The following is a 26,869-nucleotide window of genomic DNA, read 5'->3' on the forward strand; positions in this document are numbered from 1 at the left end:
ATACAAGGCCAAGTCTCCGCCATCATCAAGATAAGAAAAAGAAGTATGGGCGAGTGAGTGAGTAAGTAAACAGTGCGCAAGAGTGAAAATGGGCTACTAATGTTGGTTTATATAAAGAGCTCGAATTTTGAAAAATTTCATTTACGAACATCGCAGTTCGATCGTCCCCGCTCGTCTCCAATCACTAAGGGCGCAGTTTCGACCGACGATTGCGGCCGACCGCGCAGTGTTCGACCGTCTCCCGCTTTGTCCCAATCAATCGAGCGCGCAGTTTTCGACCGCGCATTTCGTCCCCGACCGGTGCAGCTGACCGTCCCCGCTTTCGTTCCAATCACCGACCGGCGCAGCTCGACCGGCAGATTGCTGCCGACCGTGCGCTGATCGTCTCCCGCTTTGTCCCAAACACCGAGCGGGCGTAGGTTCGACCGACGCATTTCTAGTGCCGACCGCGCAGTTCGACCGTCCCCCGCGAGGCCAAACACCGAGCTGGGCGCAGTTCGACCGGGCAGCATTTTCAGGTCCGACCGGCCAGCAGTTCGATCGCCCCGCTTTGTCCCAATCACTCGAGCGCGCAGTTCGATCGTCATAGTTTGTCCCAATCACTCGAAAGGGCGCAGGGTTCGACTCAGCCAGACTTTCAGGCCGATCGCGCAGTGCTCGATCGCCCCGCTTTGTCTCCAATCACCGAGCTGCGCAGTTCGACCGGCCAGATTTCGTGGCCGACCGCGCAGCTGACCGTCTCCGCTTGTCCCAATCACCGACCGGGCGCAGTTCGATCGTCATAGTCTTGTCCCAATCACCGAGTGGCGCAGTTCGACTCAGCAGATTTCAGGCCGACGGGCGTAGGTTCGACTCGTCTCCCGCTGGTCTCCAATCACCGAAAGGGCGCAGGTTCGACCGACGCATTGTCGGCCGACTCGGCAGTGCTCGACCGTCCCCGCTGGTCTCTAATCACCGAACGTGCGTGCTCGACCGGCCGCATTGCGTGGCCGACCGCGCAGTCTCGACTCGTCTCCGCTTTGTCCCACCATCGAGCGGACAATACGGAAGTGGGAAGTGGGAAGTGGAAAGCGTGGAAGTGTAGGGGGTCAAGGAAGTGTAAGTGGAGTATTATATAAAAAAATAATATTAATAATTCAACTGGACATATTTATATCCGCTAAGTAAAGGTTAATATGAGTTGTGTTCATTTGTCAAAAAGCTAAGTAATGAGAATCTTTAACAAATTTAAAAGCTAACCAACATTTAATGAGAATCTTTAACAAATTTAAAACCTAACCAACATTACCAGGACAAGGAATCCAAGGCTTAAAAACAAAAAAAATTTAAAAAGCTAACAACATTACCAGGATGTAATCCAAGGCTTTAAAACAAAAAAATTTAAAAGCTAACAACATTACCGGGATGTAATCCAAGGCTTTTAAAACAAAAACGCAGGAGTTACTCTCCGCTTTTTATTTTTATTAAAAATTTAAAAACAATTTGAAAACGGGAGAGTTTCTCCCGTTTTTCATAATTTCTTTAATTAAAAAAATAAAAAAACGGAGAACCTCTCCCGCTTTTTTTATATTTTAAATTAAAAAAATAAAAGCGAAAACGGGAAAGGCTTTACTGCTTTTCCACCAACTTGCGTATTTTGGTAAATAATCCCAAACATGCGTAATTTAGTAATTTTTTTTTTTATAATATTAAAAAAAAAGCCACACGTATACTGCATAGTGGTGATAATTCAAAATTTTATTGGAGAATGGCAACCTACACTGATACGCTCATAGAGCCAGATGTTTATCGTCTTTTATAAAAAAAAATTCACAATAAAAGATCCTCTTTTCATTTATTTTTAAAAAAATTTTGGAGATTTTTTATTAAATAAATTGGAGATGTTGGATATTGTTGGGAAATAGTTTTACAAATGAAAATGGAGTTATTAATAATATTTTTTTTAAAAAAAATTAAATAAGGAAATAAAATAGAAATTTAACAAGAGGTATCCAAAGCGAGAGCTTTCTCGGGTATACCGCGAAAGAGAGCTAGGGTTAGGGTTTTCTCTATCACCATGGCCGGAGCTGGCCTACATCCATACCATCAGCCATGGGCGGCGCCGCCCCCTCCTCCGCCGGCGGCTGCCATCGCCGTCGAGAATCCTAACCGCCCGTCCTCCGACGAGGTGACAAACTTCTCCCTTGATTTTGCGCGATGCGTCCTAATTTCTCACTGATTTGGTGGTTCTTGATTGATTTGTAGGTCCGGACGATCTTTATCTCTGGATTGCCGGAAGATGTGAAGGAGAGGGAACTGCACAATCTGCTTCGGTGGCTCCCGGGCTTCGAGGCGTCGCAGATCAACTACAAGGGTGAGCAACCGATGGGGTTCGCGCTGTTTACCATGGCACAGCACGCTATGGCGGCGAAGAACGCTCTTCAGGTGCGTTTGTTTGTTTGTGATTCTGCTTGGTTTTGCTTGGGGTGAATATGGAGAAATTGCTGGTGCGCAGGACTTGGTTTTTGATGCGGAAACAAAGTCGGTACTGCACACTGAAATGGCAAAGAAGAATCTGTTTGTCAAGAGAGGTGAGATCTTCTTTGCATACTTGTTGTCTCCCTCCTTTCACTTTGATATGAGAATTCTGATTCTTGGGTCATGTTATGTAATGAATTTTCTTTTGCCAGCAATTCTTGAGAACTATGATGTTTGCATTGCTATGTTAATGTGATCAAAATTGTAGTACTGAGACTTGACCTAGAGGTCCCATTGATATGCATATGTATCTCTGGATATATTATCTAACTCTGCGCCTTTTGATTTCATCCATATTTCTTTGGAAGTATATTTAAAGAGTCTTCTCGAGCAGTGTGATGTTGGTGGTGGCAGGGACACATAACTATGCTTAATCACCTATAGAAGTTTGAAAGTATTGTTCTTGTCCATGGGTTGCACCAGTTCAAAGTTTTAGTGATGTTGGTTTCGCAGAAGGTTGTTGAATCTAATGTTATAGTTTATAGTTATAGGCCAAAAGGAAAGGTTTAACATGCTTGGCCTACAGACACTACCATGCTATGTATATTGAATACTCTCTATGTTCCCATAGTACAAGGAGCCTTGTGTACCAAGTTAACAGGTGAATTCATTACTTGGGCTGGAAACAATTACCATTATGCTTTTGTCTATGTTGTTGCACAATATTCAAGGCTAATATATGCTTTTATATCAGATTACCCTCTCTGATGTATTTTGGGAAGATCTGGTGCCCAAGTGTTGTTACTTATATGTATGTATATACATATATAAGGCTGATGCTGATGTGTGGAGTTTCTAACTTCTCAATCTGTAGGTGTTGTTAATGATTCAAGCTCCTTTGACCAAAGCAAGCGCATGAGAACTGGTGGGGACTATACTCATGCAGGCTACCCAAGCCCTTCTCCATTTCACCCACCACCAGCACCTGTATGGGGTGGCCATGGGTAGGAGTTCTCTTTACTATTAGATATGTGAATTTTTCAGTGGGAATAATTTGATCTTTGTTGTTCTCTCCACAATTTTCCTTTGCCTTTTAGACATAGAACTGCAGAAGTTCAGTTTTGTAAACTTGTTGCTTATTGGTAATGCTGGTTATATATACATATGTGTGTATGTATGTATATATACATATTAATGCGAGTAAGTTTTGATGTGTGTTTGGATTAGGTATATTGCCCCACCTGCTCCATATGACCCATATGCAGGCTACCCAGTGGCACAAGTACCGATGCCGCCTCCTACACCTGTGCCAGCACCTAGTGGTTATGCTCCTATCCAGGTTGTTATCATGTTCAACTTACTATCTCCTCATTTTTCATTATTTATGTTGTTAAATGTTGAAACTCTTGTGTCTTCACTAAGATTTAGGTGTTCAACTCCCCTTTCTATGTAAACTGCTTTGGGCATACACATTTTAGAAATTATATGAAGCATATTACTTATGTGATCTGTCTCTTGGTCCTCTTACCATTATGGAAGAATGGCATTTTAATATTTTCATGTAGTATAAACTTGAAGCATGTCATTCCCTGTGAAATTCTTCCTAACGCTTCTTCTTAGAGCAGTTCAATTTGACTGATATATTTTTGTTTTTTCTGTGCCTAAAAATCACTCATGCTCCTGTTTCTGATTTGTTAACCTTGGGTACGTATCTGCACTACTATAAAAACTATTAAATTTCTTAAAAAAGGTATGCCTCAAAATTCATGTAAAGCAATGATGTGAAACTGCTGTACCTTTTGCTTATCATAAATATCTTGCATGGCTAGCATATAAGTGAATTTTCCAGTTGATGATCATAGTGATTATAAGCATTGGTGCAAGTGTTTTGAGCATTTCAGAGTTATGCCCCATTTATCTTATTTTCTTGTTGTGCTTGTTCCACCTTATATTCTGCCTGCCTTTTCGAGGTACTATTATAATATATATCATTAATTACTGCACTATAGGTATCCAAATTGCTTGTCTTCATAAGCTGTAGCCTTGTTTTCTTTATGCAGAATAACAAAGACAATGCCCCTTGCAATACTCTGTTCATTGGCAATCTTGGAGAGAATGTTAATGAGGAAGAACTCAGGGGTCTTTTCATTGTGTATGAATCTTGTCGCTGCTCATTCTCATCTTTTATGAATTTTTCTTTGAAAACCCAAGCTTCTAAATAGACCAGAAAATTAAAAAATTATCGAACCTGTCTCAAGTTATTATAACCAAGCCCCTTACCTATAAAGATCAATGGTTCCTGTCTAGTTATTTTTTTTCAGGAGAGAGGGATGAGATAATGAGAGAAAAAAATCTGTTCATATTTGAAATGCTTAAGAAATTTATATAGCTGGGTTTTTGTTCATGCTTGATTTCCAATTTTTACGTTCTAAAAGATTAATAAATAATATCAATGTCAGTTAGAAATAAACAACAGGAAAGGAAGGTTAGTAATATATATTGTGGCAGGTAGGTTATGGATCTCAATAGTTGTGAGACTAATGCATTACACTGCATATGTTGCTAAATGTCCAGGAGTACATACCTTGGTTGATGACTTTGCTGTGCATAACACTGTCTATTACCGAGCATCTTATTTTTGAATTAATTGCCTACTCTGAATCTCTGACAGGCAACCTGGCTACAAACAAATGAAGGTTTTACGTCAAGAAAGAAACACTGTGTGCTTCATTGAATTTGAAGTAAGTGAACTACTGCACATTTCCCTTTATCAATTTTCTTCGCCAATCCTTCCTTCATTTGGAGTTTTCTTTATGCTTGTTTTTCATGCAGGATGTGAGTAGTGCTACCGTTGTCCACCAGAATTTGCAGGGTGCTGTTCTCACTAGTTCTGGGCGTGGTGGCATGCGAATACAATATCCTTCTATAATATATGAATATTCACAAAGCTATCATCCAATTAATGGAGATTTTCCCAAATCTTGTGCACTAAAATGTTTGTTCCAGAATATTTTCTTCAAAAATTATCTAACTAAAAATCTTCCAGATCTGCTATTTTTCCCTGATTACTGAATTTTTGGAAAACAGTGGCTAGTTAATTTTGATTTTTGGTTTTCACTGCTTGTTTCTTTAACTTAGTTGAACATTTTCAAAGAATCCCTTTGGGCGAAGGAAGGACTCAGTGAATGGTGCTGCACCCGACGGCAATGGAACTCCAACAACCTATCAGCAATAGTTTCAAGGGATGTATTTTGCCCTTTACGCATCTCCCTCATGAAGCTTTTTGAGTAGCAATGGATCCAATGATGGAAATCATGCTGTTGCATTCCACATCATAAGTCATCACCAGCATCCTTGCATGTGTGAATGCACCTGATAATGAGTGCCATCACCATCTTCCATCATGAGAGTTACTTGGGCCATTTTATATATCTGTTATTATATGTGCATTGGCACCATTAATTTGGTTAATTAGTGACATGTATTTCTAGTTGAGGGAGGGGGTGGGATAATTATATGAACCGTATACTGAAAGTTGCCCATGCTTGCATTGACCTTAAGATCTAGTATTTTTGAGACATGTATTTTGGCCCATTAACGCATTACATTGTGAAACGTGTCTGCAAAAGTTTTTTTCATGCTGCATATAATAGCTGGAGACATTGAGCATTGCCTTCGTTTCAAATTCACCAACTCATCCATCCATCCATCCATACATCCATCCATACATATATAAATGTAGCACGAAACTGATCCCTATGTTTTAACTCCAGGAGAAGCATAGGTCCAAAATTGGAAAATTGGCTGCTGTTGTTTCTTTGCAGGTTCTATATCACAGATGAGAGGTGCTGCTCAGAGGTAGTATATGTGGTAAAAAGAGTTTTGCTGCTGTTTGTTTGATTCTCTGGGAAAGTTGTGCTGTTTCATGTGGGGCACCCTTCTATGATGCCAAAGGGTATGTATGTATATGGCTTTGATTTTTCTATTTGTTGTGTGCTTGCTTGACTGGTGTTAGAATCAAATATAATCAACTTTACCATGTCTTACCATACAATAAATACTCAAGGGTATCTGTTTGTTGGGGCCATTGTTTATTTAACAGGTAAGATCAGCCTTGAATACTCTATGAACGAGATCTTTTGTTTTTTATTCAAAATTTGAGGCATCAAGGCATAAATTATCACTAGAAGGCAGTGAACTTGTACAGCCCCTGTTTCTTGAATTTCATAACCCATTGGATTGTCTGACCACTTGCTTGCCTCTCGTTAGAATTTTGGGTTGTGGTTATTTATTTATTTATAACAGACTTGAGGACATAAAGTTTACTGTGTGATTTATAACTGTGAACTGAGTTTATTTCTCCTCCCCAAATTCGTTGGCCTCACCATATTTTGCCTTGACTGTCTTCAAGTGTAACATTCTCGGTGATTAATAACTTTGATGTTGTGTGGCCATTGCCTATGAAAAGGTTAACATGTTGGTGTCCACCAAGCTAACTATATTCTTGTTGAAAGGTTAAAGACTGCTATTTTTTTTTTTTTTGGTAGTCTTTTATACATTGAAAAATTCTATTCTTCTGCATTGAAATAAAATCTAAGGGTGATCTTGGGCTAAAAGATTACGAATTTCAATCAATATCTGTGCCTAGATTTCTTGAGAAATTGAAGCATTTTATCTATATATTTTCTGAACTCTTTGTCAGCTAGATGTTCCTGAAACCATATTCTGAAAGGTCAATGTTTGATTCTCCAGAAACTTATCACTTTTTGGGGCTTTTCTTTTTTCCTTATAATTTCCCACAATCCAAGATTTCAGATATGTGAAAGCTGCAAAGACTGCTGCGTTGGATGCATTAGAAATTAGATTACATAATGTCAACGCTCAGACAACCCATCTTGTGGCCTTATCACAACTTTTTACAAGCCAAGAACCTGTATTTCATTGACTTTTTACTCATTTTGCAGGTATATATGCCTTGTGTGTATGCAATTTTATAAGTTTGTGTTTGCTTGTGAAATATATGTAAATAGAACGATTTTAGTATAAATCTATTTTCAAATCATTGATGGTTATGAAAATTCGTTGAGATGAGTAGTGCTGTGCGTTATGAGATTAAAAAAAAAAACAGTTGATGTCCAAGTATTATAGTTTATCGTCAGAGGGAGTGGATCAAAAGTTCATGACCATAGAGATTTGCATATTCGTTTCTGTAAAATTGTATGGGGGCCGCCTTTATTTTAATAATTGTATTTATCTTTATTTTCGACACTAAATACTAATATCAGTTTATGTGCATTATTTCAGATTATTGATCATAAGAATGTATAGAGAATTATTTGCGTTTTTGGTGAAGGTGTGTGTATATGTACATACATACGTGTGTGTATATATATATATATATTATATCTGTCAGTGTATGCTTTAAATGCACGATTTTCCAAACAATAATTTAGAGAATATAGATAATTTGAAAAATATAATATACGTTTGCCAAAAAAAAAAAGTCATTAAACAACTCAAGTCAACTTGTAAATGACAATGTAATGGAGCATGAGTGGAATTTTAATCCTCCAAGTTGCAATTGAATGTCATACTTGCTCAAAAACATGCATCCCATGTCTTGGTCTCTTCAGTTTGAGAGAAAATTAGACTTTTCCCAAAAAAAGAAAAATTTAAGAAATATATTTTCTTTAATTTTTTTTAATTTTATGTTTTATTAAAAAAAAGGAGAAACAAACATTTTGCGTCACTATAAAAGACCAACCTTACTTATCAGAATAAACTCGAACACTCTGAAAAATGAACCAAATGTTTCAATTCATCTTCTTCATTACTATCTTCTTATGGAAATTATTTGGAAATGGCGAAGCGGAGACAACGCCGTTCCCTGTCGGTGTTGTTCTTGACACAGCAACACTCGTTGGAAAAATGGGCAAAACCAGCATTTCAATGGCAGTGGATGAGTTCTATAAAACTCATCAGAACTACAGCACAAAGCTTGTCATTTATACCAGAGACTCCAAGAATGATGTTGTAGAAGCTGCATCTCAAGGTATGTTTTCATTATTTATTTATTTTCATTGAATTATTTTGATAGAATAACTAATAATTATTCTTTTGAATCAACTTTTACTAGGCTTTTCTCTTTTGCATGAGATGCCTGATGATTCTGATTAAGAGAAGCCTTTCCACTTCAGAATGAAACTCAAAAATTTTTATGTTGACTTTTGAAGTTGAACAATATGGAGTAGTAGCTGGCTAATTAATGTTACTTATTCCAAACTGGTTCCAAAGTCAACTTCAAAAATTGGCTATTTATGTCTTTCACACAATGATAAGGCTTTTTCGTTTGATTGTATCACTTTAATATTGTGTCCTTTCAAAGTACTCGTGGAATACGGCTAGATAATCTTGGGTGGCACTCAATTGGCTATTGCATTAATTTAATTAAAAGAATATACTTCGACATATTTATATAACAAATTATATTATATCAGCAAAATATATTAATTTTTTTTCCTCCCTGATAAATTACAGTAACTGTCAGTTTTAATTTCTGAATATGTACGTATCAATGCATGCAGTTATTGATCTGTTGAACAAAAAACAAGTAAAAGCGATCATAGGACCACAGAAATCATCACAAGCAGTGTTCATCTCCAACCTTGGAGACAAAGCTAAGGTTCCCATCATCTCATTCTCTGCATCAAGTCCAGTACTCTCCTCCATCACCACTCCTTACTTCCTCCGATCAACGATCAATGACTCGGCTCAGCTTGCCGCAGTCTCGTCCATCACCAAACTCTTCGGTTGGAGACAAGTTGTCCCTGTATATGAAGACTCTGATTATGGAAGAGATATTGTGCCATATCTAGTCGACGAATTGGAAAAGATCGACGCGAAAATCCCTTACCGGAGTGTTATTGCCTTATCGGCAACTGATGATCAGATCAAGAAGGAGCTCTACAAACTAATGACAATGCAAACCAGAGTGTTCTTGGTTCACATGTCAGCTCCAATGGCTGCACGTTTGTTCATGAATGTAAAACAAGTGGGAATGATGAGCAAAGGCTATGCATGGATTATGACTGATGGAATAACAAACATTGTGGACTCGTTTGATCCTCAAGTCATAGATTCAATGCAAGGTGCTCTTGGAGTGAAGCTCCATGTTCCAAGAACAAAGGAGCTCAACGAGTTCAGTTTTAGATGGAAGAGAAGGTATCAGAAGGAGTACCCAAATGAAGAGCAAGCTGAGCTTAGTGTCTTTGGTTTATGGGCATATGATACAGTGTTTGCACTAGCAATGGCAGTAGAGAAAGCAAGTGGATCAAATGGAGATGTCCTAAAATATATTCAAGAGGAGAAGTTCAATGGAATGAGTGGAGAGTTCCATTTTGTTGACCGCCAGTTGAAGTTATCCACTCTCCAAGTGGTGAACATAGTTGGAAGAGGAGGGAGAGGTGTTGGGTTTTGGAAACCAGAGAATGGGCTCATTACAAGTACTAGCTCAAGCTCCAATAATAATGGTGGCCTGAATCCTGTGATATGGCCTGGTGAATCTACTGAAGTTCCAAAAGGTTGGGAGATTCCGGTGAGTGGCAAGAAGTTGAGAATTGGAGTTCCAGTGAAGGATGGATTCTTTGAGTTTGTGAAGGTTGAGCACAATCCTGTCACCAATGGAAGCATTGTCACTGGTTTTTGCATTGATGTTTTTGATACTGTGATGCAGAGCTTGCCTTATGCCGTCTCTTATGAGTACATTCCCTTTGAAGATAGCAAAGGTGACAGTGCAGGCACGTACAATGAGCTAACTTACCAAGTTTATCTTCAGAAATTCGATGCCATTGCCGGAGATGTGACGATCATTGCTAACCGATCACAGTTTGTGGACTTTACGTTACCTTATACTGAATCAGGAGTTGTGATGATTGTTCCTATTGAAGAAGATGAGAGAATGAATGCGTGGATCTTCTTGAAACCATTGAGTTTAGATCTCTGGTTAGGAAGTTTGGGCTTCTTCTTCCTTACGGCCTTAGTCGTTTGGCTTATCGAGCATCGAGACAATGAGAAGTTCAAGGGTTCTCCTTGCGAACAAGTCGGCATTGTCTTATACTTCGCTTTCTGATAAAGTGTGAAGCTTCTAGAAGAAGCTTGAGACCTCCATCACCGACTTCAGCCTTTCTTGAAGCTTCTCACACCAACTCAATCAATTGCACCGCCATATTAGAAGCATCATGAAACTTTCCTTTAACCGACTTAACACCCTATAAATACATGTTCTCCATTGCTAATGATACAATGAAGAAGCAAGTAAGCAAAAGCAAAGTGCTTAAAGTGAGAGTGAGAAAAATTAGAGTGAAAGAAAGAGAGTGTCTTGTAAAAGTTAATTAATAAAATTAAGTTTCATATATTCTCTCTCCACTCAACACTTTCTCCACTCTTGTCTTTTCTCAAAGTTACTGAAACACTAATAACTCCTCTGTTTATAGTTTGTATACATACTAACAAGAACTCAATTACTCAATTTTGTTTGATTGCTTCAGGGGAGAAGGTGCAGAGCAACTTGACAAGGTTTCTGATGATCATATGGTTGTTTGTAGTGTTGATATTGACACAAAGCTACACGGCGAGCTTGACATCAATGCTGACAGTGCAGCAGCTAGAACCGACGGTCACTGAAGTCGAACAACTCATTAGAAAGGGTGATTTCGTAGGGTATCACAAAGGATCATTTGTGAAGGAGAAGCTAATAAATGAACTTCACTTTGATAAATCCAAGCTTGTGCCTTTAGGAAGGCCTGATGATTATGCTGAAGCTCTATCTAAAGGAAGCAGTAACAATGGTGTCTCTGCTGTGTTTCATGAAATCCCATATTTGAAACTCTTCCTTGCTAAACATTGCAAGAATTTCATGATGGTTGGACCAACATACAAGACTGCAGGATTTGGATTTGTAAGTAAACCAATTAATCACAACTTTCAAACAATAAGAAATTCATCTTGCAATGACTGTTCTTCTTGATCAACAGGTTTTCCCGAAGGGATCGCCATTGGTTCCTGACGTATCGCGAGCAATCCTAAACATAACACAAGGTAGTAAAATGGTGGGAATTGAGAAGAAATGGATTGGATATGAGGACAAATGCCAAGAACAAGACAGTCTTTTGAGTTCTCACCGTCTGAATTTCAGAAGCTTTGAAGGATTGTTTCTTATCACTGGTCTCACTTCCATTATTTCTGCTCTTATATACTTACTTTGGCTTGGTCTTGAGAAATTTAATATTCCAGTTCTGGTTAAAGCCATGGTTTCCAAATACTTCAAGAAGATAGAGACCAAAGCTCTTATTTTCAAGAGAAGAACAGCCCCAGTTTGTCCAGGAAGTCCCACAAGCATGGATGCCAATTCTTCAGTTATAATTACTTCTTTTTCACAGAGTCCCGGTTCACCATCTTCTATTGAAGAATACATCATTGAAACTGATAAGGATGATTGAGCTGAGATCCCATGCTATTATCTTGCAACCAAGAGTTTTATTTTTTATCATTAATTATTTTATATCTTGCACCTTGCTTTTCATTAACTATCTCTGAAAGATTGCTACAATTTCTTAATCCAGGATTGATTTTGTAATGTGACATTTCACTTGACTTGGTCACATCTATGTACTGTCATCTGTTAACGTTCAATCTCATGGTTCTGTCAATTGAGAAGTTCACATGTACCTTCCTCATAAAGAAATCACCAAGTGTTGATTGGAAATCAAATTCAGATTCTTTGTAAATTAAAATTAAGACTCCACCTTAATTTAGTGAATAAGAAAGAAGCTGAAATTGTGAGAATCTTCAATTTTGCTAGTGTTTTTTTTTTGTTAAGAGAGTCATGCAGTATAAAGACAGATACAGAACTAGAGCAGACATATTCAAACTTGATTCAGAAAAACAGTGACACTATAAAAGCCCAGTTTCTGCTGCTTTGATTTAGAAAAACAAGTTTGAAGGAATCCATGTATGTTTCAGCTCATTCTCTTCACTGTTTGTTACCGACAGCAGTTCAAATGATGAGGCAAGTAAAAGTGCGCAACTCTTTTTCATGTCTGTGTCAGATGAAGTCTATGCATTTCATCAATATTACACAACTAGTTCTTCTTACTAGAGATCCTAATAATGATTTTGTGCAAGCTGCATTAGAAGTTAATCTTTGAATTCTCCCAGCAGCTCAAATTTTGTAATTGATGTTCAGTTTATGTTTTTTTTCTGAATTTTGATTATCCAATGATCGTAGAAAAAAGTACGCCACTATAGGAGATAGCCTTCTGTTTCCCATTGAGGCCTATTTTGTTTTTGTTTTTTTTTTTAGACTGTTTATTTGTAATGAATATAGTTTATCCACTTTTTCAAAGTTTATTTTTAATAAATGTGGTTTATTCACTTTTCCAAAGCTTATTTTTAATGAACATGGTTTATTCAAATTTTAGAAAGAACATGGTATGCATCTAATCTCAGTTTTTCATGCAGTTTGTTTGGCCATTTGAAAAGTCACTAGTTGTGTGATTTGGTGGAAGTCAAGTTCAGGAACTCATATTGATTCTTAGACAGTAAAACATTGAACAAATCAATCTGCAATTTAGAAATTAATTCAACTAGCTATACAAATTTCAATCCCAGTTCAAGCTACTGTTAAAAAATATATATATAAAATTATAAATGCATGCAGTTATTGATCATCTAGTAGAGAAAGAACAAGTTCACAAGCAGTGTTTATCACCAATTTTTGCAACAAAGCTCAGGTTCCCATAGTCTCCTTTGCAACCAATCCAACTCTCTTTAATTCAAACACCAAATTTCCTTCAATGTAGGCAAATCTCTTTAAAAGTGCAAAACAAATATATATATATATATATATATATATATATATATATATATATAATTATGAAGTTTTTAAGGGGTAAAAGTGCAAATCTCTTTAAAAGATGAAATGATTTTTCAAACACGAACAATAAAAGCATAGGGTTTATTTCATTTCAGCTGTTAAACATCTATAAAAGGAAAAAAAAAAAAAAAATTCGTGTCTTCAAGAATACAATTTTCATGGCAAAATTATAACAAAATTGTGTCCAAAGGTTTCATCCTCATTATAATAAGGAAAATTTATAAGAGTACCACTGACACTTATTTACATCATGGCATACACCCTGTAAATACAGGCCATAACAAATCCCTGGTCTCTTTTGAGGATTAACATCAATCCAGGATCTCCATCTAGGGTGTGCTCCTGCAAGTAAATAAATTTAATTTCACTATGTCAGATGAAAAGAACACATTGTATAATTATTGTGTGAAATTAGAGGGAGTTCGACGGAGAGGCTTACATTTGATGCCCGTCGATGATGCAGCAAAATGTACCACTGTACAATCTAACATGATGAATACTTGTAGCACATGATTAATATATCATGTATAGCAGCATTTAAAAGGTCTATAGATAGGAATAAAGATGGCAAGCTTGAGCAGAAAACTGTTGTTTTTTAAAATGAAACAGCACCACCAAATCTGCACCATCTACGCTTCTATATTGCATTATCTCAAGTAAGTTTCCTTGAGAAGGTAGTAGTATGCGGGTGTAGAACAACCACTCTACTTGAGATTTATTGCTGCAGACATTTTCCTCAACCTCTGAGAAATTTCAGTGAATGAAGGCCTTTCCGCAGGATCAGCTGACCAACAACTTTCCATTAATGATCTCCATTCAGGATCACACCAAGTTGGAATTTGAGGGCGTAATGTGTTGTTAACAATACCTCCTAGGCGAAGATGACAATGAAATTTTGCTTCAGTTAAAAGCAAAGAAAAAAATTTAATAGACATGACCTTTTGTTTTGGTTTTTTTTTGGGTAAGAAACCATGTTTAAAACATGCATAATGGTTCCTGAAATTGAACATGAAAATACAAAATTGTTCCAATAAGTTCACTCATAGGTTATAACAATTGCAATAATTCCCCCGAAGAAGATACATCCATTCAAATACAAAACTACCAAATGATTTTTGTAGTTTAACTTTAAAGCCAAAATACTAAATGCTATCTTCATATAACATGTGAGGCATAGAATCATTGAATCCTCTGGTTCCAATCCAATTGGGGCTAGCAGAGGCCAATTCTCTACACATTATCAAGTGACAAGGAAATGCTTAACACATAAGTTATGCTATTAAGCAAGAATACTTGTAGATTTAAGAAGTGAAGTTTATAGACATGTATGAATCAAGTGATTAATCCAACCACAAATGACAGAGACATCGACCACATGCGAGCATATACCAAAGCTGGTCATCTAAGAATAAAGACAAATTATGCATAAAATCAACACTCTGAACATCATTGACATTTTATTTGTGAAAGCAGAACATATTCTGCTCTTACCCAATAAAGGAATTTGATGCCATTCAATACTGTAATTGGGAACAAAAGAAAATTATCTTATATCAGGTCTCTTCATGCTTTCAGAATTTGAAGTTAATTTCATCATGCAACCCATAAACTTATTGCTTTGACAAAACATTCAGGTATCTAACTCTTACCGATTATGGAAGCACAATGCATATCAGCATAGGGCTCCTCCCCAGTAAGCAGCTCCCACATGACTATGCCAAATGAATATACGTCAATCTACATAAAAATATAAGAAAAGTCAAACCATGCTCTTTCTGATAGAAGACTTTCCATAAATGAGAGCTTCAAGAAGGTCTAGAAACTGAAGATAAATTACAGATTAATGAAGTGAAAACAGTCTTACCTTTTCAGATACCATATTACTTTTCCCGCTTAAAAGTTCAGGTGCCATCCAAGGTAAAGTTCCACGAACACCTCCTGATACTAGGGTATGCTGCTTTACCTTTGATAGACCCAGGTCACCAATCTGAAAGAACAGCAAGTAATCAATCTATTTGTGGCAGAAAAAATATTGTATAGTTAATCATAGACAAAGGATCGACGAAATCATAATCCTCAAAGCAAATTTCCTTCACAAATCAGAACTTTGGTCAATAACATCAACAAAGGATTGATGAACTAATCAAACTAAATTTTCTTCACAAGTCACAACTTTGGTCAATAATATCAATAGGCCTTTTTAGCTTCTACAGTAAAGAATACAAGCATATCATACCTTGCAGATAGGTCGCTGAGGATCTCGCATGTTAACTAATAAATTCTCACACTTCAGGTCAAAATGAACTATATTCTTTCCATGCAAGTATTCCATCCCAAATGCCGAATCCATAGCTATAATGAGTCTTTTGCGGCGATCAATTGTTCTATTCAGAAAAGAAAATGCATAAAAATTAGAATGTTCCTTTCATCTGCAATCTTAATATCGCACAAATTTTTAAAAAAAATAACATTTCATTTGAATAATCAGATGAGGGATTACAGCAAAAGGATACCTGTCTTTTTTCTTCAGAAACTGTTTGAGTGACCCATTGACCATGAACTCTGTGACAGTTGCTACACTTCCATCAGGGCCATCGCGAACCACACCATAGAAAGAAACAACGTTGGGATGATGCAATGAGCTCAAGATTAAAGCTTCTCTCCAAAAATCAGCAATCTGCAGATGGAATCCAAAGCTAGGCATAAGGTATTGCAGACAAGTGGTAGGAAGCATATTTAGAGAAGGGAAATTAAAATAAATAAATAAATAAATAAATAATAAAAAAAAAATCTCAAAAACTAGATAAGCCTGAATGCTGTAAGATAGTAAAAAAGAAATATCAACAAAAAATAATCAGCCTTATGCCAATCACCTCAGTCATTGACCATATTGTTTCAGTGGAAAAGATTTTATCATAAGGTGGATTGGGTATGGAAACAACTAACAGGTGCAGTTAAAGGGTACCTAAAAGAAACACCTATGCACATACCTGCAAATTCAAATAATGAGTGAGATTGGGGCAGGCTAGGACACTATTGAAGTACTGGAGGCTATCACAAGACCATGTAGAAACATATATACAAACAAATAACTATAAGGCTGATATTTAGGATGAGACCCGCTCTGATTTTCCATATAGAAATAAAATGTTTTAACATTGTGTATTATAGATAAACTATGATTGAAAAATCTCAAACATATAACAGAAAATATAGTACAAGTGGAATATCCATGCCATTAATTTTTTTAAAAAAAGAAGTCTAATACTCAACAAAAGACTAAAAGACGAAAAAAGTGAAGCATTTCCAGGGGAGAAAAATTGAGACATTACCAGGCGTTCTCTCTCAGATGGCTTCCCAGCAAAGCAGCTAGCTTTAATACGCTTTATTGCGACATCGGAACCTTTCCACTTACCATGATAAACAGAACCATATGTACCTGAACCAAGCTCCCGAATTTCTTCAAGGTCGTCATTTTTTATTGTCTGCATTCAAAGTATTTGTTGTAATTCAGAATTCAAAGTACAACTAAGGATAAAGAAACATATAGTGACCAGAAGGAGACCTGCAATCCTTTAGCCAAAGCTTCAGCCTCTGCAGTTGTAGGCTCAATCTTGGAAACTTTGGGATCATCATCCTCTGAATCAATGTCCAAGTCTTCATTGCCCTTCTGCAAACCAAAAAATACAACAATGAGCCTAAGTCATGGAATAGCTAAAATCATTGTACAGATGGTTTGAAGCCTAACACACCCCAGGCTCCAACTCAAGCAAAGATGACTCCTTCTGGTCAGGAAGAGATGAGACATTGTGATCTGAATCTTCTTGAGCTCTTGCCTTTACCTCCTCTGCTTCTTCCAGCATTGCCTTCTTTACAGAAGCCATTAAATCAGGTAAGAAACTCAAGCATTCCTCTGATACCTCAGCCTGCCCATGAGCAACAGTACCATCAGATTCAGAATGTTTGGCAATATAGCCTTCCTCACCAATTGGCTTCTGTTCATGTGAACCAGAATCTGTATCATCCACTTTCTTGGGACCAGCATTCAAGCATACATCTGCTTCCTTTCCAACATCCAAATGTTTTTGTCCAGATGCTACACAAGGCAAAATCTTATCCTCCGCAGCTCTAATAGATGGTTTTGCATCATCTTCAATTTTGAGATGATTGAGCTGAGAACTAGCATCAACTAGTTTTTCATCAGCCAAACATGATTGTGGGGGTGTCAAAGGCAGTGTCTCGGTTGGGACTTCAACAGGCATAATACCAGGCAGACAATGTGCGGAATCAGGACTGAATGAAAGCCGGCTGTCATGAACAGTACTGATGTTTGCATTCATCTTAGGAACTTGATCATACATATATTCTGGTGGTGGGGGTCCATCAAAGCCAAATATCCTCTGTGATGTGCCACCATTTTGAATGGTCCACGGGTTCTGAAATGAATCATCCACCCCTACATGAGAGAATCTAGGACTCACACCATTTGGCATCACGAAAATAGGTGATTCATAACCTGGACGAACTGGGACCTGCATTTGTCTCCGTAAAGGCTGGATAGGAGCCAAATTTTGCTGCCCTTGGTAAAGATTTTCTGTGCCATATGCAGGATGATTTCCAAATCGGGCTCCGGGATCTTCAGGGCTGAGAATATGTGCATGAGGGGCACTGCCCACAGAATGCTGATCAAGGAAAACTTCATTTGACAAGTCAATGCCAGGTCGAGGGAGACGAGTATCATCATGGTTGATGCAGTTAGAGGGTGGTAATGGATGGCCATCATAAAAACCACCATGAAGAATAGGATGAGGATTCAAACCATTACCATCAACCACAAACTCATTCACCCTACCAGTTCCAGAAAGATGTGACCTTGGATCCTCAAGCCTTTGATTCATTTGATGGTGGTGTACAACCCGGCTTCTATCATGATTGTGAGATTCGTTATAGAATGCTCGCTGCTCACCCTGCTCTTTCACATAAACACCATGGTCCAAAATCAAATCTTGGCCCAACATATAGGCCTCCTTGTTTGGGTAACACTCTCCACACGAATTAGGAAACTGAGACACATACTCATTGGCATTGCCCGGCTGCTCCACTTGCGGCTGCCCATGCTTCCAACGAGGGTCAAGATATCGGGGATCCGATACAGGAGACTGCCCCCTCTGGAACACCATCCTGCAATTATTACAGATACTGTTTCCTTCCATGGCATTGTGAGAATTACCCAAATTAGAAGGAAATCCAGCCTTCTCCTGGACTATAGCACCAGGCGGAAGCCAGACAACATTCTCAAGAAAATGAGGAGATTGGTGATCCAAAGGTGGTTGTTGAAAACCAGGTGAATGCCTAGCATACTCTTCTGCAATTCTGTCACTTAGCTCACCAGGAGTGATGTGGTATCGTGCTGATGAGGGCGATGACGGAGTATGCGGCCCAGGAGAGTAGTATGCAGGGCTCCAAGAGCCTTCAATATCACCATACCTCTGCCCATGCGATGGATGAGGGATTTTCAGATGGTGCAAGTGATCATGGAGACCAGAATCAATGAAGAGCTGCTCCGAGACATCGTTCCCAGGCTGTGGCATAGTGTCATTCAGGCTATTGAGAGCGTCAACATACCTCCTCTCAGACTCTCGCTCGTTGGAATCAAATGGGGAGCCGACCACTCCAGCTACATCGAGATCCGAGTGCTGGTGAGAGAACAAGAAGATCCTCAGCCGGGTGAAGCCATCTCCGGCGGCGCCGAGCTTGTCGTACTCCTCCATCATATTCATCACATCGTCATCGTTGACAACGGAGACGAGTGCGTCGAGGTCCTCATCCGGCTGCTGGTACTTGATCACCGAGACGCCCTCAAATAGCTCGCGCATCCGGGCCATAAGCTCGTCGTAGGAGACATCACGAGGGACGCTAACAATGCGTGTCTCGCCGCCGACGTATCTGAGCCGGCCGTCGAGCGGGCGGGGTAGGACTCCCCCGCCGAAGCTGCAAAGGAACTTGACGCGCGGAGGCTCGTCGGAAGAGGAGGCCGGAGCGGAGGCCACGGATGATTCCATCTCGCCAGAGAAACCCTGATTGCACATCGGCGGCTGATCAGAGAACGGATCGCTGGCGCATTTCCGATGGGAATCACGCTACGAATCCACTGCCAAAATTCAATAAAAATCACCAAGAATTTCTACAAAAATCACAGCTCCAACAATAGAATGAATTCGGATCTCTACCTTACACTACAAAATCACGAAATCATAAACAATTAGGACCAATACCAAGACCTAATCACAGAACAATCAGAAATCAACGAAAAAAATTCAAAATTTGAAAATTTTCCCGACTAATTTAACCTATCCCAACACAACCCGAACCAGAACGAACAAAAAATCAAAGAACTCCATCAAATCCAGATCAAAAAAATCAAAGAGAAACCCCATCAAAAAAGACAACTTTACAACTGATAAACATCCATAAACTCAACAAAAGACGAAGTCACCAAAAAAAAAAAAACCGCAAATCCCAACCAAACAAAACATTCAAAAAACCTTCAAAAAACCCAAAACAAAGAGAGAAGAATCACACCACCTCAAAATGATTCTGAAGCCAAACTGATGACTCTCTAGGGTTCGATTTCCTCAGAGGATTTGGGAGAGAAAAAGGAGGGGATTTGGGAATTATGCTGGGCATCAACCATCGCTCCCCGAGAGAGCGAGCGCGCTGTTGCACCCGGCGCAGGCTGCCCGGGCGCCAGCTCACGCGATACGTGGCGCCATTATACCACTTCTCCCTATTTTATCTCTCTCTCTCTCTCATTCAGGCCCCGCTGTGACCTCCTTCGGTGTCTCGCTCCAAACAGCATCACGCCTCTATTTTCAATCTCCTCCGTTGGATACCCATCGTTCTCGATCTCGAGCCTATTTTTAACGGTCGATATAAATTTATGGTTTTTTCGCTGTTCAAGCTGATGTACGATGATGTAAAATATAGTTTTATATTATAACAAGTGGAATCTATGATTGCTGTTTGGCTCCTCACAGCATGGGTTGATTATTCTGATTTTTGTGAATCACGAGGCAAATATCTAAGGTTGACATTGGTTTATGGTTGATTGCTGTCTTGGTTGGCACAGCTGATCATCCCCGTTGTCTCTTAGTGTAGCTCTTCTGTATATACGTAAATTATTAGTATAGCTTTCATATCAATGATAGAGCGGAGATAGTTTGTCTTTGCTGTATGGCTACGAACAGCGTGGCGCTTTTGCAGCGATTATAGCCGTAGATGGTTTTTACATGTAATCACGAGATGTTATTTACGGTTGAGATTGGTTGATAGTCACTTTGCTGTTTGTTTTCACACAGAAATTACTGTGGCCCGTTATGGTTTTCCATACGATGCCAAAGTTTGGAGCATCATGGCTGCCTGATTTTTGTAGATTGAAAGCTATTGATTCTAATTTTTTGTGATTTTTTTATCATTTAATGTCATGCTTTTTTTTTTATATGTACTGGAATTTATTATTTTCACAAACGAAATACATCATTTCCTCTTATCTCATGGTTGTAGAGATAAAAAAAATTGGTTGACCATTAATTTAGTTTCTATTAATCATAACATATATCGTTTTTCGTTGATGTACGATTTTGTTTGCATCTGTATAGAAACTAAATTGTTAATTTTTTTCTTAACTAATAAATTAAATTTATTCATATATAAAAGGTGAGATTTGATCTGTCTATAAATAGATATATGATAAATATGAACAAACCAAACAATAGACATGAATAAATTATTATTTTTATATTATAAAAGTGGTAAATTTAATTTGTTATTTTAACAAATTTTATTTTTATATTTTAATAAAAAAATAATTGTAAAATTAATCCCTCAACACATATTTGTACTCCTATATTGTGTGTGTTGCGTTTTGAATCTACAAACACTTAAGAAACTCAAACTAATAAACCAATAAATCGATGATAATATATATATATATATAATCCTTTAATATATATATATATGTATATTAAAGGATTATTTTGCTAATAAAAAATGATAAATATGTGATTAACTTATTTATTTACTTTAAATAAAGTGAGATGATAGGTGTCATGAAGTTTGTGGAGAACAAGGTGCCAATTTTGGTCCCAAGAGTGTCTTTTTTGGTATTTTGGATATAAACCACCGGAAAAGGGTTGGTCGTTGTGCGTTGTGCGTTGTGCGTTGAGATTGCACCAAGTTTTCATGTGGAGAAGAACCAGAGAATAAGAGAATCAATATGGGATATCCCTTATCAGCTAACTATACATAATAACGCATTAGCCATGTTACTTAACTAAGTGGTATTTATGATATTTATTTTTTTATTTAATGATTTTATTTATTCACTTATTATTTTTGAAATCATATTAAGGGAATCCGCGGAGAATGCATATTAACTTCATTTTTTTAATGGGCAAAACCACATATTCCAACACTCCAATTTTTGTTTGGAATTTTTTATTAATATATGTAAATAAGAAAATAATGGTATTTTGATACAATTAATGTCATTTATTTTGCGCATCAAATATTACTTTTGAAATTATGTGCTACTCATGAAAATATATCATCTAACTTTAATGTTGTGAAAAAAATTGTGCAGCGTGAAAAAAATTATGCTACATAGGAGTAGGTGCTCATGATGTCTGTTTTAGCAGGCTTGAGATACCAAATTGCATTTTCTGTCTACTTAGTTTATTTTCCTTGTTTGCTTTTCTTTCTAGTGTTTCTTTGTTCTTCTTCACCTCTGTTGAGAGATGACTCTACCTTTGTACTTCTGCTTTTTATTTCAATAAATCTGTGATTTATTTATATTTAATTAAAAAAATTACAAATCATATTATTAATATTTTTATATATATTTTTTATATAAATATGAATGAGTCACAACTTCTGACTGTTATTATCATTAGAGATATGAATTTTAAACTCTCAACTTCTAGTAGAAATGAATTGGTACTTTTCTTCTTATTATGTCCCGTAATATAGTAGTTTTAACTAATATTAATAATGAAAATATATTTTTTTAACTTCCAAACTAAGTAGCTAAAATTCCGGGTGTGAGGATCATAGGTTGTACTGTCTAGTTAGGCCAAATCTTGTTCGGAAGCTATTAATTGTCACATTCCATAGCTAACGCATGCCTAAGGATATAAATTGTTCTCTTTTTCTAGAGTTTTGGTTCACTTTCCATCACCTACAATGAACTAACAATTATTATCTCTAAATTAAAGCTTGAAATTACAAGATGCGTGCTATAATAATAATATACTAGATTTATGTACCCGCGCTAACGCTGCAGGTTAACTATATCTAAAAGAAAGATTGCAAAAATAATATAAATTTTGAAAAAAATTGTTAATGTCATTTTTTTTTGTAAATCGTTTTCAGTATTAGAAGTGTATTTGCAAGATGTGAAATGTTGAGAAATATATTTCTGGAATATATTATATTATTTATTGAATAATGAAAATAATTTCATTTCAATGTTTTGAAAGGAAAAATAATTTTAAATATTAAGCATTCTACTTGGTTTTTTTCTTCTTTGTTGTAAAAATTGAAATAAGATACCCATCTAATATATATATATATATATATATATAGACACTTCATCATTCAAGAGAATTTGTTACAACTCATCATCACATAAATATTAATTTAAGAGCAATGTTGTCGTTGAGATGATATTAAAGAGGCCTTTAAGATGGGTTTCTCATCGGTCCTTTGACTAAGAAAGGAGAAATCAAAAAATGCTTTAACATGGGCCACAGTATGTAGTTTTTTTTTTTAATAATTATAGGAACCATGAAGATAAATGGCAGATGGACAAATTGCATATGCAAAACACTCAACCAATAAGGGACGATCAAATGTTCAACAAAGACAAACTCTTAAGGAATAGTTATGCTTTTGATTTGAAAAATGCATGTATATAAACTGTGATGGTATGATGAAGAGATGATGAAGATGGAGATGACAGAAGAGAGAGAGCATTGTTAATCAACAATGGTGAAATAATTATTCCATGTTGTCTTAATTGTGCTCTCTACTCTATCTGTCATCATTATCATATATCTTTCCTTCTGTCTCTCTTTCTCTCTAACACTCTATCTCCTTCTTTTTGTAAAAGGTTTCATTCTCTAGATATTTCTATTAAACTTTAGTATATAGTTCATACATATATATATTTAAAGATAAATTTGGTATACTTATGGTTCAAGTGCTATGATGTAATCTTTTCTGCATCTCTTCTCTCTTTTTTTAAGGGCATGTTTTTGTTTTAGAATTATTAACAAAATTATTCATATTGTTATTGCTTGGATTTGTGCAGATATGCACTTGAATTAATGCTTTTCGGATGTCTTTACCCAGAATCTTAGGTGCATATTTCTTTCAAATGTTAATATAATGTACATAGTTTGATCAAATGTTAATATTTGTTTTTTTTAAAGACATTTTTTTTGTTATTTGTTTTCATATCGTTCTTAATAATAATATTCATAATATTATTATTATTATTATATATGATATATTATTTTTTAAATTTTCATGATATAATAAGTATTTGTAAATTTTTGTATATTTTTATATTATTTTTTTTTAAAATGGAGGATTTAATTTGTTAATTGTCTTTACATATGGAAGATTTTGTTAAGATTAGTCTTTTATATATTTTCAGTAGTTTTATAAGTGAAGGAAATAAATACAAATAATGCATTGGTAATGTTTTGTATGTAAATATATTACACCAAAAAATAAAAAAAGACATCTCAGTATATAATTAATAAAAAATATATTTTAAATTTTAAAGAAACAAAATATGGATATAATAAAATCCATAGGCTCTCATATACACATATGAGAGCTATATATCTATAATTATGCACGCCTAATCCTTGGGATATACTTTCTTCCCCACACCTCGTTTCCATTTATCATAAATATAATCATCAATAACTACTAATATATATATATATATATATAAATGAAAATATCTCCTCCCTTGTCAAAGTGCAATGCTTGGAGAACATGATAAATAGAGCAAAAAGTCAAAAGGAAAAAAATATCTCTGATAGCAATACCTAAATTGTAACAATTATATACTATATCAGTTTACAATGTCAGCAATTGGGGCTCAATTATGTTAGTAACTTTGACAACATCAAATAAATCAGATCCGGAAGGCAAATAAAATAGTTAAGTGACCTCTTCTGTCATAGCAAGAAACATTTGCCTTAAGTCTTCGGTCTTCACATCTTACATCAAACTTTAAAAATATCATATAGATTAAAAAAAAATTAAATAAATTAATGCAATGGACATCAAAAGCATAAGCAATACATATATACACGAAAATAATAATTAACTATTTATAATTTCAAAAGTCCTTTCAAGTTGGTAAGTTAACTTTCAAGTTAACTTTCAATCATGAAGAACATCATGTTCTAATATGGGATGCAATTAACACCAAACTTAATTATTGCCCATTGCATTTCAGTGCTAAATATTTACTAAAGTTGCTCATGAATGAAGAACATAGCATATGAATTTCTTAACATTATTAACTTACTAATATGAAATTTACCTGGTTTTCTGAATGAAGGATAGACTCAATTCGGAATGCAATGAGTTATAATGCACTCACACCATTTTATAAGTGATGAAAGGTTATTTTTTTATAAAAAAAAAATTGTAGCAGTGTGGCAAAAGTCAAAAAAAGAAAAAAATCACTGACATTTGTAACCAAAATGTCAACAATTTAGGTTCAAGCATGTTAGTAAATATGGTTGCATCACAAAAAATCTCTGACATTTGTAACCAAAATGTCAACAATTTAGGTCAAACATGTTAGTAAATAGTGCAAGCATGTTAGTAGAGAGAAAATGCTCAAGTGTGTGAATCAGTGCATTGGAACGGCTTCGGTCCTTGGAAGTAGAGAGGAAAGGCTGACATTTGCTCATCCATGGCTTCCTTGGTAGGAGGGTATCTATGTCAATCAATCGATGGTGATAAATTTCACCCCATTACAAAGGCAAACATGAAGAAGCATATACCATACATGCAGCATACTACTATGCCAGTCAGTCATAATAAAGGTAGGAAACATATCCCAACAAAATGAATAAAAAATGTTAAAACTGAAAGCAACATCCTAAAATTTCCATTCCTTCAAAAAATATTCATTTATTTCAGACTTGGTAAACCAACTTATCCTAAAATCTTGTCCTATCTTTATTTATTAAGGATATATTTTCCCTATCATGCAATATGCAATAAGCAAGCATCACATACGGGACATTACTACTTGACATCAGCCAATGCTATGGATTAAGGATGATTTTTTTCCTTTTAACACAAGAAACTAAAGATAAACATTATAAAAGACACATTTCTAATTAACATTAGCCAACTCAAACAGAACAACAGAAAAGATATAGAAAGATGGTTAGATGAATCAAACTTTCAACTACCTAAAAATCAGACACAGAGAACTCTATGGATGCTTATAGTTTATTGTGAAACTGGTTATTGGTAAAGTAATATGAAAAGTCTAGAGAGAACTCTATGAATGATTGAAAGCTCATATGCATGATTAGTTCACTAAAACATGTTATCTAATGAACAATTACAAAACTTGTAACATGTTAATCTTTTAGATAATTATCCAACAGTGAAAACCACAAATGTTGACCTTCACCATATGCACTATTATCAAGCAAAAATTAGATTTAGATTGATGAAGCTCCAAAATTGGAAATTAAGACACTAAAAGATCCAGCAATCACTAAAACACTCACAATTAGCAATAAAGGATTCATCTACACTAATAATCTCATGCTGTAAATTATTTCGCACAAAAGGATCAAATCAGAAATTTAACTAAAAAAAACATACGAACAGGATCAAATCAGTATTGCATCCTATACGAAATATGATATATATATATATATATATATATATATATATATATATATATATATATATATATATAGAGAGAGAGAGAGAGAGAGAGAGGTTTTACATTGAAGATGTGATCCTTGTTCTCGGAGGAGAGGGACATGCCCCCGCGGAAATGAAGAGCCCAGGTGAGCACCATGGCAGCGGCGGCGACGCCGAGTAGCCGGATCACGAGGACGATGGGGAAGTGGACCATCGGAGCCGCCATGCATCCCATCATAAAGAAATTTAAAAGGGGAAAAAAAATAACATGAAAAGCATCATTTTCAGCTATACCTGCCAAGGAGACATGCCATAGAAGAAGCTTCTAAGCTCCTCATCTTCCACATCTCTAATGGCACGAGCATGCGGTGAATGCTTAACCACCTCATCCTGATTTATACAATTTTTCACCCAAAAAAAAAAAAAATCAATCATTCTCATGAAAGCATGTCATTGAATGCATTTTGATCTAAATTAAAATTTCTAAAAAACAATGGGAAT

General features: G+C 36.3%; 3 protein-coding genes across 8 annotated transcripts; 2 read left to right on the forward strand and 1 right to left on the reverse strand.

Annotated features, from left to right (window-relative positions):
* The first annotated feature begins 1,991 nt into the window (after positions 1–1,991).
* LOC120267079 (RNA-binding protein with multiple splicing) lies at positions 1,992–7,424 on the forward strand. 3 transcript variants are annotated; one of them, XM_039274773.1, is made up of 10 exons: positions 1,992–2,167; positions 2,245–2,424; positions 2,495–2,570; positions 3,332–3,461; positions 3,685–3,796; positions 4,518–4,609; positions 5,129–5,198; positions 5,290–5,372; positions 5,602–6,412; positions 7,210–7,424. In XM_039274773.1, the coding sequence occupies exons 1-9, from the start codon at positions 2,057–2,059 to the stop codon at positions 5,690–5,692; spliced, it is 945 nt and encodes a 314-aa protein (XP_039130707.1). In that variant the 5' UTR covers positions 1,992–2,056; the 3' UTR covers positions 5,693–6,412; positions 7,210–7,424. The 3 variants fall into 3 exon arrangements, with proteins under 3 accessions (XP_039130707.1, XP_039130709.1, XP_039130708.1); XM_039274775.1 differs by having other exon boundaries at positions 7,266–7,424; XM_039274774.1 differs by having other exon boundaries at positions 7,273–7,424.
* A 2,051-nt stretch (positions 7,425–9,475) lies between these two features.
* Positions 9,476–12,038, forward strand: LOC120267178 (glutamate receptor 2.8-like). The gene is made up of 3 exons (XM_039274876.1): positions 9,476–10,538; positions 11,004–11,413; positions 11,490–12,038. The coding sequence occupies exons 1-3, from the start codon at positions 9,476–9,478 to the stop codon at positions 11,952–11,954; spliced, it is 1,938 nt and encodes a 645-aa protein (XP_039130810.1). The 3' UTR covers positions 11,955–12,038.
* Positions 12,039–13,530: 1,492 nt separating this feature from the next.
* On the reverse strand, positions 13,531–26,613 carry LOC120266479. Of its 4 annotated transcripts, XM_039274113.1 has the most exons (11): positions 26,420–26,613; positions 19,973–20,099; positions 17,143–19,467; positions 16,956–17,060; positions 16,723–16,875; positions 15,904–16,067; positions 15,627–15,774; positions 15,255–15,377; positions 15,040–15,127; positions 13,830–14,261; positions 13,531–13,732 (listed from the first exon to the last, which is right to left on the reverse strand). In XM_039274113.1, exons 1-10 carry the CDS (start codon positions 26,596–26,598, stop codon positions 14,095–14,097), a joined length of 3,579 nt encoding a protein of 1,192 aa, XP_039130047.1. In that variant the 5' UTR covers positions 26,599–26,613; the 3' UTR covers positions 13,531–13,732; positions 13,830–14,094. The 4 variants fall into 4 exon arrangements, with proteins under 4 accessions (XP_039130047.1, XP_039130048.1, XP_039130049.1 ...); XM_039274114.1 differs by lacking the exons at positions 13,531–13,732; positions 13,830–14,261; positions 26,420–26,613 and adding an exon at positions 14,330–14,620 and having other exon boundaries at positions 19,973–20,141; XM_039274115.1 differs by lacking the exons at positions 13,531–13,732; positions 13,830–14,261; positions 26,420–26,613 and adding an exon at positions 14,330–14,620 and having other exon boundaries at positions 17,143–19,541; positions 19,976–20,110.
* Between the last annotated feature and the right edge of the window lie 256 nt (positions 26,614–26,869).

The sequence above is a fragment of the Dioscorea cayenensis genome, chromosome 8 (assembly GCF_009730915.1).
Source record: "Dioscorea cayenensis subsp. rotundata cultivar TDr96_F1 chromosome 8, TDr96_F1_v2_PseudoChromosome.rev07_lg8_w22 25.fasta, whole genome shotgun sequence".
Lineage (NCBI taxonomy): Eukaryota > Viridiplantae > Streptophyta > Magnoliopsida > Dioscoreales > Dioscoreaceae > Dioscorea > Dioscorea cayenensis.